Genomic DNA, 12,277 nt, shown 5'->3' on the forward strand with positions numbered 1-12,277 from the left:
TGGGTAATTCTTTGCTGTGGGGTGCTGTTCTGTGCACTGTAGGATATTTAGATGCATCCCTGGCCTCTACCCACTAGATGCCAGTAGCATCTACCCCACCCCAAGTTGCGACAAATGAAAACGCCTCCAGACATTGCTAGATGTCCCCCAGAGGGACAAAACTGCCCTTGGTTCAGAATCATCAATATAACTAAATAATATTTTCCACATAAAAGTCTTCATATGAAAAGTGTCATATAAAAATCTTACCCTGCACTGCTTCAGCTGTTTTTTAAGAATCTCTGAATCCCCAAGGGCAGGCCATTCCTCTTTCAAGAAAACATCAACTTCGGCCATCCATTTCTTCAGGGTTTTTATGTGATTCTGAAATCAGAGACCCATTTTAAGGCATTATTGGGGTGCTGATTTATCTTAACACAACTCATCACGGTGATATGTTTGAACACAAGCCCAGGAACAATTCCCATGTTTGAAGGATGTCTCTACGTAGCTCTTCAGGAAAAGAATATTTTCTCTAAGACTGCATTTTTATGGCCTACTGTATGAGCACTGGTGTATGAAGTCTGCTATTGTTAAAAATAAAAAATTACTAGCAAATGTGGTTTTATGATGTTGCTCTTGAGAACATTAAATCATATCCCCCTCTAGAGAAATTTTAAGTTACAAAACAACTCATGATAATACTAACAATGTGCCCTGAAGTACATAAAACAAACTACGAACAGTAAACTCAATGTAATGGTGTCTTTATAGGCTCCCTAAGCCTGAACTTCCAAAAACTGTTTTCTACAGTTGACAGTTTACATAGCCCCTCCAGTTGAGAACTTTCAGAACAAGATTTTGTCATCTTTAAAGAGAGAAAAATTTTGCTTTTCATTTCGCATTTGCCTGACCAGGGCGAAGTAATGATCAGGTGGAAAATGTCATCTTTTATCATTCGTAAATAGCCAAGTACATCCCATTATTTTCTCACATAATGTCTGTTTGTCCTGCTGCTTTTGGGGGGCTACTTTTCAAGTGTGTGATTTTTCAAACTCCTTTATTTGCCTACAATTCAACTATGCTGTCCAGATGTGCTACTTTCTCCTTTCTTAATTAAATTTCTATTGAAAATGTGTGCTTCTCAGAAATTTTCCTCTTCGATATGATAAATAATAATGACTTTAAAAGCATTTGACTAAATCTAAAACCTTCAACATTATTATCTGGCTGACATCTTCTGAGCCTAGTTTTGCTCTTTTCTTCACATCACCATTGTCCGAGTTTAGATCTTATTACTGGCTCCTTGATTATTGCATTAGCTCTTTTTGGTATCTGCTTCAGTCTTACCCCGCTCTAATCCATTCTCCACAGTGGTGCCAATATTATTCTCTCCTCCTTCCTCTTCTCAAAGTGATGTTTTAAAAACACAGATATTATCTTATCTTTCCCCCCTTAAAGTAACAGTTCCACCTTATCATTATTTTTAATCCCATCACCATTAGATTATAATTCATATTCCAAAGCATGGTGACCAACCCATTCACGATCTACTCCCGGACCACTTCTCCAATGACATATTTTATTAATCTCCAAACATATCTTCTGTCTCCCCAATATTGAACTACTTCCAGTTAATTGAGCATACTGCTCCATTTTGCCAGGAACTCTTTCTTCCTCTTTTATTAGGTGCCTAAATTCTTATTCAAGGTGTAGTCAGATAAGCCATGCTCCAAGAACATTTCATAACCCCTTTTCCCAGTTTATGTTGCTTTTCTTCTCTTTCCACTCTCATAACGTTTACTACACTGTTTAATTTACTTACTGTGGTAGGTTAAATAATGACCCTCCAAGATGTTCAGGCCCCCATCACTGGAACCTGTGAATATGGTGCCTCATATGGCAAAAAGGAATTTGCAGATGCGATTAAGTTAAGGATTTTGAGATGCGGAGATGATCCTGGGTTATCCAGATGGGCACAATATAACCACAAGCATCCTTATTAAGACGGAGGCAGGAGTGTAAGAGAGAAATTGGAAGGTGTTATACTACTGGCTTTACAGACAGAAGATGGAAACATGAGCCAAGGAATGTAGTTTCCAAAAACTAAAAATGACAAGGAAACAAATTCTCTCCTAAAGCCTCCAGAAAGGACACAGCCCTGCCTATACCTTGATTTTAGCTCACTGAGACTGACATTGAACCTCTGACCCCCAGAACTGTAACATAATAAACGTGTGCTGCTTCAAGCCATTCAATTTGCAGCAACTTATTACAGCAGCAATAGGAAACAAATACACTCACCCTTCTCCTTCACCAGAACATGGGCTCCTTGATGGCAAGGACCAAGTAATTGTACCCTCTTTCGCCACTGGTACTGGTAAAAATGTGCTTTTATGTATATATGTGTATGCATGTATATGCATGTACACATATGTTCATATGTAGAGACACATAAATGTGGATGTTGTGCTTTAAAGAATGATTTAAAACTGCTTGCTCTTTTGGTTTGTGAAAGGTAAGAAAAAAACAACTAAGTAGCTGGACTGGGATTTAGATCCAAAGGCGTCTTATTCCAGTGCTTTTCCATCACGCCAAGATGCTTTCAAGATTCTTCCCGGCATTAACATTTTTCACAATAATTTACCACATAGGAGAGATATGACCTGCATGACCAAATGTTTTAAACTTTAGACTACAGTGTAATTGTTGGTTTACTAATGCTTGGGTGATCAGGTGGCACTATCCAAACAAATTAAGTCAGTAGAAGTTGGTTTGTGGAAGGTGATGGGGTCAAATTTACACACAAAATTACAAGTGAAATATGCTGATGAAATGATATGACTATATTACATGGTAGATAACTTCTTATCTATTCATAAGCTAAATGATACCTCTATTTAGAGGACAACCAGACTAAAGAAAAGATGGGTTTTGAAAATTATTGAGCTAAAAACATGTTTAAGTCCTATTGGTATTGGTGGAAAAAAAACTAATTCTAAAGAAAATCTAAGAAGCAGAACTCTTAATTAATGTTTTCTTAAAATCAATAGGCAAACTATACTCCTTTGAGACAGATTTGTGTCTTTTAACCTTATCACTGACTTTGAGGGACTATGGAGGTTAAATGTCTTTAAATTTTATAACTCATCATTAGGAGACAAACAAGTAAAGAAAAAAATGAATATAAAAAGTAAAATCTTGAATTACCTGAAGTTTTCGGAGTTTAGCCATTTGCTCCTCTAGCTTTTGGCAATGTTCGACCAGCTGGGCAGAGAGTTTCTTCCATCGGCCCTCAATCTCTTCAAATTCTGACTGATATTTCCTGCTAATATTAGAGGGCGCTTTCCTTGACATCTCTTTCACAGTGGTGCTGAGATAGTTTAGGCCATTTTGTTGTTCTTGTAGAGAGCTTCGTAAAGCCTCAAAATTAAAAAGAAGAAAGTGCATTTATACTAATTGATGAATACTAACGAGTTTCATTGTTCAACTTCATTGACTAGTTTCAGATAAATCAAATTACTTAAAGTGAAAGCTACGTGATTCAAACATCTAAAAATAAATGATGTAACATCAGTTATAAAATAGTCATTTAAATTCTACTTTTAATAAGGGTAGTTTACACATTATTTAATAATATTTTATTTAAAAATCTATGCCTAGTCTTATGAACAATGCCAAATATATACAAAACTATATATTACTGAACCAAAGACCTTTAGCACACCTAATTTTATTACATTTTGTCTGTATATTAATAACTGCATTTATGATTCAATTAATGGAGTTTAACTTAATTATACTGAGCCTTTAAGTAAGATAACTTCTAACCTTCATAGATAAAAATATAACTAAATCAGATTGATAGATGTGATAACAAAGCTCTGAATAAGTTACCAGATGGATGGTTTACTAATGCCAGTTAATGAATGTTTTTTATTTTTCAAAAGACGTTGCTCTGTTTTGTAGTATCACAGTGAAATTCTAGGGAATTTTGGGGAGAATTTACAAACTTGATTTTACATTTGTACTGTATAATCTATTCCACCCCTTATAATAGGATGCGTATCTTTAGGTTTCACCTACTCAGTATTTACTTAAATGTTACTTTCTGGTTATAAACTAAAAAGGTTGAAGATAAAAAATTGAAAAAAATACCCATTATATACAACTATTACTTTTTACATAAACTTCCAGTTCTATGTAAAACTAAACCCTGAATAGCTGATCATATTTTACACTCACATATGCATAATTATGTGTCAAACATAATTTTGTGGTTGCATATCTTATGTTTATTTTGTGATATGTTATTTTTTACTTTATTTTTATTTTACTTTATTAAACTGTTACCCTTGATTATTTACACAATATCTAGTATGCATAGAACTACATTTTTTTTAAACATCTTTATTGGAGTATAATTGCTTTACAATGGTGTGTTAGTTTCTGCTTTATAACAAAGTGAATCAGTTATACATATACATATGCCCCCATATCTCTTCCCTCTTGCGTCTCCCTCCCTCCCACCCTCCCTATCCCACCCTACTAGGTGGTCACAAAGCACCGAGCTGATCTCCCTGTGCTATGCGGCTGCTTCCCACTAGCTATCTATTTTACGTTTGGTAGTGTATATATGTCCATGCCACTCTCTCACTTTGTCCCAGCTTACCCTTCCCCCTACCCGTATCCTCAAGTCCATTCTCTAGTAGGTCTGTGTCTTTATTCCCGTCTTGCCACTAGGTTCTTCATGACCATTTTTTTTTTTTAAAGATTCCATATATATGTGTTAGCATACGGTATTTGTTTTTCTCTTTCTGACTTACTTCATTCTGCATGACAGGCTCTAGGTCCATCCACCTCACTACAAATAACTCAATTTCCTTTCTTTTATGGCTGAGTAATATTCCATTGTGTATATGTGCCACATCTTCTTTATACATTCATCTGTTGCTGGAAACAACAACTTAGGTTGCTTCCATGTCCTGGCTATTGTAAATAGAGCTGCAATGAACATTGTGGTACATGACTCTTTTTGAATTATGGTTTTCTCAGGGTATATGCCCAATAGTGGGATTGCTGGGTCGTATGGTAGTTCTATTTTTAGTTTTTTAAGGAACCTCCATACTGTTCTCCATAGTGGCTGTAGCAATTTACATTCCCACCAACAGTGCAAGAGGGTTCCCTTTCCTCCACACCCTCTCCAGAATTTACTGTTTGTAGATTTTTTGATGATGGCCATTCTGACAAGTGTGAGATGATATCTCATTGTAGTTGTGATCTGCACTTCTCTAATGATTAATGATGTTGAGCATCTTTATGTGTCTCTTGGCAATCTGTATACCTTCTTTGGAGAAATGTCTATTTAGGTCTTCTGCCCATTTTTGGATTGGGTTGTTTTTTTGATACTGAGCTGCATGAGCTGCTTGTAAATTTTGGAGATTAATCCTTTGCCCGTTGCTTCATTTGCAAATATTTTCTCCCATTCTGAGGGTTGTCTTTTCGCCTTGTTTATGGTTTCCTTTGCTGTGCAAAAGCTTTTGAGTTTCATTAGGTCCCATTTGTTTATTTGTGTTTTTATTTCCATTTCTCTAGGAGGTGGGTCAAAAAGGATCTTGCTGTGATTTATGTCACAGTGTTCTGCCTCGGTTTTCCTCTAAGATTTTGATAGTGTCTGGCCTTACATTTAGGTCTTTAATCCATTTTGAGTTTATTTTTGTGTATGGTGTTAGGGAGTGTTCTAATTTCATTCTTTTACATGTAGCTGTCCAGTTTTCCCACCACCACGTATTGAAGAGGCTGTCTTTTCTCCACTGCATATTTTTGCCTCCTTTATCAAAGATAAGGTGACCATATGTGCGTGGGTTTATCTATGGGCTTTCTATCCTGTTCCATGGATCTATATTTCTGTTTCTGTGCCAGTACCATACTGTCTTGGTTACTGTAGCTTTGTAATATAGTCTGAAGTCCGGGAGCCTGATTCCTCCAGCTCCGTTTTTCTTTCTCAAGATTGCTTTGCCTATTCGGGGTCTTTTGTGTTTCCATACAAATTGTGAAATTTTTGTTCTAGTTCTGTGAAAAATGCCAGTGGTAGTTTGATAGGGATTGCATTGAATCTGTAGATTGCTTTGCATAGTAGAGTCATTTTCACAATGTTGATTCTTCCAATCCAAGAACATGGTATATCTCTCCATCTATTTGTATCTTCTTTAATTTCTTTCATCAGTGCCTTATAATTTTCTGTACACAGGTCTTTTGTCTCCTTAGGTAGGTTTATTCTTAGATATTTTATTCTTTTTGTTGCAGTGGTAAATGGGAGTGTTTTCTTAACTTCACTTTCAGATTTTTCATCATTAGTGTATAGGAATCCAAGAGATTTCTGTGCATTAATTTTGTATCCTGTTACTTTACCAAATTCATTGATTAGCTCTAGTAGTTTTCTGGTAGCATCTCTAGGATTCTCTATGTTTAGTGTCATGTCATCTGCAAACAGTGACAGCTTTACTTCTTCTTTTTCAATTTGGATTCCTTTTATTTCTTTTTCTTCTCTGATTGCTGTGGCTAAAACTTCCAAAACTATGTTGAATAATAGTGGTGCGAGTGGGCAACCTTGTCTTGTTCCTGATCTTAGTGGAAATGGTTTCAGTTTTTCACCATTGAGGACGATGTTGGCTGTGGGTTTGTCATATATGGCCTTTATTATGTTGAGGAAAGTTCCCTCTATGCTAGAACTACATTTTGAGCTAAGCAATTTATTGTGAGCCTTCTCCCATGTCATTAAGTATTTTTCAAAAACAGATTTTAATTGCTTCTGCAGTTCATTCAACCATTTCCCATTATTAGCTGTATAAATTAATTTTAAGTTTTCCACTCTTTTAAATTATGTTTATGATCTATTTATCTATATCTCTATGTATCTATATCTGAAAAGTTTTCCTCAGCAAAACTTACATTCAATTTACATTCCCACCAATAAGTGAGATGCAGTTCATTGCTGCCAGACCTGCACTTACTATATCTTTTGGGTTTCTCTTTTTTTCTTTTTTTTTGCAATTTAGTATGTAAAAAATAGTATCTCATTTTGTAAATGTGTACTACATCCTTACAATTTGTTTTGTTAATTAAAGTATAGTTGATTTAAAATATCAGTTTCAGGTGTACAACATAGTAGGTCAATGTTTAATAGATGATACTCCATTTAAAGTTATTATAAAACATTGGCTATATTCCTTGTGCTGTACAAGATATCCTTGTATCTTACTTATTTTACACATAGTAGTTTGTACCTCTTAATCCCATACCCCCATTTTGCCCTTCCCCCACCCCTCTGCCCACTGGCCACCACTAGTTTGTTCCCTATATGAGTCTGTTTCTGTTTTGTTATATTCATTTATTTGTTTTATTTTTTTAGATTTCTTTTTGCACTTTAGTACATAAAAATATCTCATTTTGTAAATTTGTACTACATCCTTTACAATTTGAGTTACAATTTTTCATAGGATTAATGGTCATTTATGTCTCTTTCTGGTGACTACCTTATTAATGACTTACTCAGACAAATGTTTTCCTTATCTCATTTTTCTTTAAAATTGGCTCTGGTACTTTTACAATGTTTGTGATCACTTCCATTTATTTTTGTGCTTACCCATCATATGTTTTTAAAGTTTTATTAAAAATTTCTCCAAAATTTATGCTTATTAAAATGTTTTTGACTTTTTAATCTATGTGGTAGTTTGTTTTGGTGTAACATTTGACACAAGGTTCTAACTTCATTTTTTTCAGTTAGTTAATAATTCATCTTCTCAATAATATTTATAAATAATTTTCCCTCCATCACTGTTTTATCAATGGAAATACACTGTTCCATTCATCTGCATACCGTTTCTTTTATACTTAACCCACTCCCCTAATTGCTATACCTTTGCACTCTTATGTTTTTACATTTATAGTTTTATTAAGTCACATATTATTCAAAGTAAATTTTGGAACTATTCCAGGTATTACAAACAACAACATAAAGGGGAAAAAAGATTAAACAGTTATAGGTTGTTTGGTATTATAGTAGAGGAAATAGTTTAAATGGGACAATATATACTGGGAAATGTTTAAATAAAGATTTCTTTGAAGAAATTCTTCTAAAATTACTTTTTTAGGAAATAATATTTAATTCCCAAAAAAGAACTCTTGATATAACAAAGTTAAATTTTTAACTTTTTTTCTTAATTTAATTCTCAAAATGTGGACATATTATCTCAGCTCTTAGATACAATGAATGAATACGCTTTAGTGTCTTACAAAATAAAATGTGATTAGATATACAACACAGGCTTTTCAGAACTAGCAGGGAAAGTATTCTAAAATCTCATACAAATTATTTCTTTAATTTCCCATATTAGTATTTTATTTCCTGATATAAGACTATTAAAATACAGTGAATAGAACTCAAAAACTAATTACAATATTACATCAAAAAGGGTTTACATTAAAACTAATTTTATAACTACATTAATTTTACCACTTTCTTTTTGGAAGTGTGAGATAAGCTCTAAATCAGCAAGCAAAGGGGAGGAATAATACCAGAGCTTCTATAATAATCAAAATCCATGTTTCTGAAAATATACATTAAGCAAGAAAGAATATACTTCATAAGTAGACCGTACCATTGTTTTCAAAGATGGAATTTTTATCTTATGGAGAAAAGGCACAAATGCATAAAATATTACACTTTTAAATTCTTAATCTTCATTTTTTCAGCTGGTAAACTATCGTACTTGCCACGATTATTTTAATTCTAGTATTATATTAAGGTTATACCAATGTGATTGCTTGATAGATGAGATCTGTATTGTATTGTTTAAGATATTTAAATAGTCACAGACCTGTAACTCCCCGAGTCTCTGCTCCATGATCTCATATTCAGTGACAGTAACCTGAGGTACAGAGAGTTTGGTTTCTGACTGCTGGATCCACATGAGGATGGTACTCATGGTCTCCTGATAGCGCATGGGTGGCAAAGTGTCCAAAACTTTATCGAAAGGGAAAAAAAGAGAATCATTTAACCATTTAAAACTTTGTCATTTGTTTTCCTAAGCTGCCAGGAAACTCAATCATACTAATAATTACAAATATTAACAAAGTGTGAAAACGTGAATATACAGATTAGAATATGATTATGTTGTTGAAGATAAATTCCTATTACATGCCTGATATTTTGACAGAAACTATGCATATATTACATCGAATCCTCCTATCAGCCTTGCAAGATTTGCATTATTTAACTCATGTTTTTTAAGGTGAGGAAATGGAGCAACAGAGAGGCTGAGTAACTTGCCCAAGGTAACACAGATGGTAGTTGGAGAAACCAAGTAGAGTTCATGTATATTTGACTTTGAAGACTACTCTCTTTCTGTATTATCATTTGCCTTTGGGGAAAATAGTATTATTATCTACAGCAGGTGATACTTTATATTACATCAGTTCATGTTGTATTTTACTAAAAGAAACACAATTTGTGTGCGTTTAGTGTCAGAAACTCTAATAATGATCACACACATTATCATTCTTAATTCTTACAATAAACCTGTGAGATAGACATTTTTATTCCATTTACATTTGAGGAAACAGAGGCTATAAAAGAAGGCCAACTAATTTGTTCATAGTCAAACATCTAGTAAGTGTCACAGCCAGGATTTTAAACCAAGATCATCTTGTTTAAAAGTCAAAGCCACCAACAAACAATGTACTTTCTCTAACATATATATATATATATACACACACACACACACACACACACATATATGTATATGTACATACATATATTCATTCCAACTATATATAAAATTAGGGAATGAAATATATATATATATGGGAAAGTACAATGTGTGTGTGTATATATAGTTATATACAAGTTTTAAATCTAAAATGTATATATGTGTATATATACTATTTATTACTATACATTATTTTCTATTTTATACACGCCCACACAGATTATGTGACTTAAGTAGCTATACTGACCATATTCAAGGTTGAGAATTTTGGCAGAAAACTGGAAACCATAAAAATGATTTTAAGTGTTTTAAGAAGAATAAAAAAGAAACTGTAGAACTGAAACATGCAATAAGTGAAAAGTAAAAACACAAAGAACAGGTTTAAATGCAGATTAGACAAAGCTAAACAGAGAATTAGTAAACCTGAAGATAGGCCAGAAACATATATATGTATGTGTGTGTGTGTGTGTATGTGTGTGTATTTATATATATGTATACATGCATATATGTATATATCTGGAATGAAGCATGGAGAGACAAACAGATGGAAAATAAAGATGAGAGAATAAGAGACATAGAAAAAAACAGTAAAATGAACATAAATGTATCCCAGAATCACAGAGAGAGACATGGGACAGAAGCCACATTTGAAGAGATAATGGCTGAGAATTTTCCTAAATAGATAAAATCACAGTGCAAAATACTAGCTCAAATCACTATATCCAATGGCATTATTTAAACCACATTATTTTTATCAGATAGCATATGAGTTTCACTTCTATATACCAATTCCTTCTAAACTAAATGAGAAGAATATAGGAAAGTATTTTGCACGCTAGTTAAGTGGGGTTTTCAAATGGAAAATATATTTTTAGGAAGTGTGTTAGAAAGGGATACTGAGAATTTTACTCAGTGTGCTTACATTTATTTGGCGGTTCATGCCCAAATTTATTTTAAGAGGCCTTCTTTAACCTGAGCACTTCTGATTTCATACTGAAGGATCTCAAAAGATCTCTGTGGTACTTTAAACCTCACTGCTTTCTTTCATATAAATAATGTGTTTCTCTGCTAACTAGATACATTTGAATGCTAGATACTTATTAATAAAAACAAAGAGGGATCTCATGAATAGTACTGAAGTAAAGGAGTATTTAGTTATGATGAAGCAAAGAGTTGTAAGGAGACAGGTCTATGGGTAGAGACAAGGAGGTATGTTGGATAGATTATAAAATGTACAAAGTTTGGTTTAATTGAACTTGAACATATACATTCTGGAAAACAGTGCTTGTTTTCCTTGTGGCAGTGGCTGGGACACAATAAACATTTATTAGAAGCTTGTCAAAGGTGATATGAATCAGTCCAATTTTATCCAGATGATGAATATATGTCAGGAGAGAAAGATAAGTATAGAAAGAGTTGATGAAGATATTAGGGTTACTTTTTATTAGAAAAAGATCAACAGGTTTTTCATGACCATCTATCAGAATTGCTTCTCCATTCTGTTTGTACAGAAGGAGGCTGTGTAGCATGACAATTAGCAAGTCTGATTCTGCAGTTCAGTAAACCTGTGCTTTGGAATTGGCTCTCCACTCACTAGCTTTGGCAAATTACTTAACATTTTAGCATCTTAGACCTCATTTATAAAAATGGGGATGTAGATACTTCGGGGAGAATTAATTGAAGTCATTTATTATTCCTTCATTCAGCCAATATTTATTCAGTGCTCTGAGCATCAGGGAAGCAAGAAGTAAAAATTAAAATAGCAAAGCCTTGGCTCTCATGATGCTTAAAATCTAATTGGTGAGTCAGAAAATTAACAAACAAATCAAGAGACTATAATGACTAATAGAAATAGATGGCAGTGAAGAAAAATTAAGTTATGGCGGGGGGGGGGGAAGATCCTTCCAGATAATGCAATAAAAAAAATTTAAGATTGAGAATTAGATATAAAAATGTTGGAGCAACGAGGATTTACACAAGGGATGGTGGGCAATCAATAGATTAGCAATGGAAGACACTACCATCTCCAAGCTTAGAGGGACAAAGGGAAGAGGTGTGAGATGGTGTTACAAGAAACCAATAATTGGAACCACCCAGCAGGAGCTGAATTCACAGGGGGATTCCCTTTGGGGATGCAGGGTCCCTGAGGTATGCTGTTTCCAGAGAGGGCTAGAAAGTTGGAGGATTCATTCTCAGGCACTGATGGAGAGGCACCCTGTAACACTGAGAGGGGAAGAGAATATTCTATCTTCTCTCCTCTTCTCACCTTCAGTATCCTCCAAGTGCCTCCCACTGGCTGAACCAAGCAGGTAGACAGTTTAAAAAAAGGATCCTAGGAAGTGTAGTTTTCATAGGAAGAGCAGGGGATGGCACTGAGAAGAGACAAACAGAAGATCTGCCTGGAGATGATGGTGAGAGTGCGTACAGAGGGGAGGGAACGGAATTTGAGAGGGGCAACAAAGTACATCAGTGGTTTTACCAATATTCCATTTCTTAAGTTTACTAGCTCAGTATGCAGATTTCTATTT

At 34.2% G+C, this 12,277-nt stretch overlaps 1 protein-coding gene across 1 annotated transcript in view; it reads right to left on the reverse strand.

The window, feature by feature from the left end:
- Positions 1-12,277, reverse strand: part of DMD (dystrophin) — a 1,739,631-nt gene that overhangs the window by 1,361,214 nt on the left and 366,140 nt on the right. Inside the window, exons 19-21 of the mRNA XM_068533304.1 lie at positions 8,859-9,004; positions 3,190-3,402; positions 250-363 (exon numbers count right to left, since the gene is read on the reverse strand). Coding sequence (XP_068389405.1) covers positions 250-363; positions 3,190-3,402; positions 8,859-9,004 — 473 coding nt within the window. The remainder of the gene's footprint in view (positions 1-249; positions 364-3,189; positions 3,403-8,858; positions 9,005-12,277) is intronic.

The sequence above is a fragment of the Eschrichtius robustus genome, chromosome X (genome assembly GCF_028021215.1).
Source record: "Eschrichtius robustus isolate mEscRob2 chromosome X, mEscRob2.pri, whole genome shotgun sequence".
In the NCBI taxonomy this organism is placed as follows: domain Eukaryota; kingdom Metazoa; phylum Chordata; class Mammalia; order Artiodactyla; family Eschrichtiidae; genus Eschrichtius; species Eschrichtius robustus.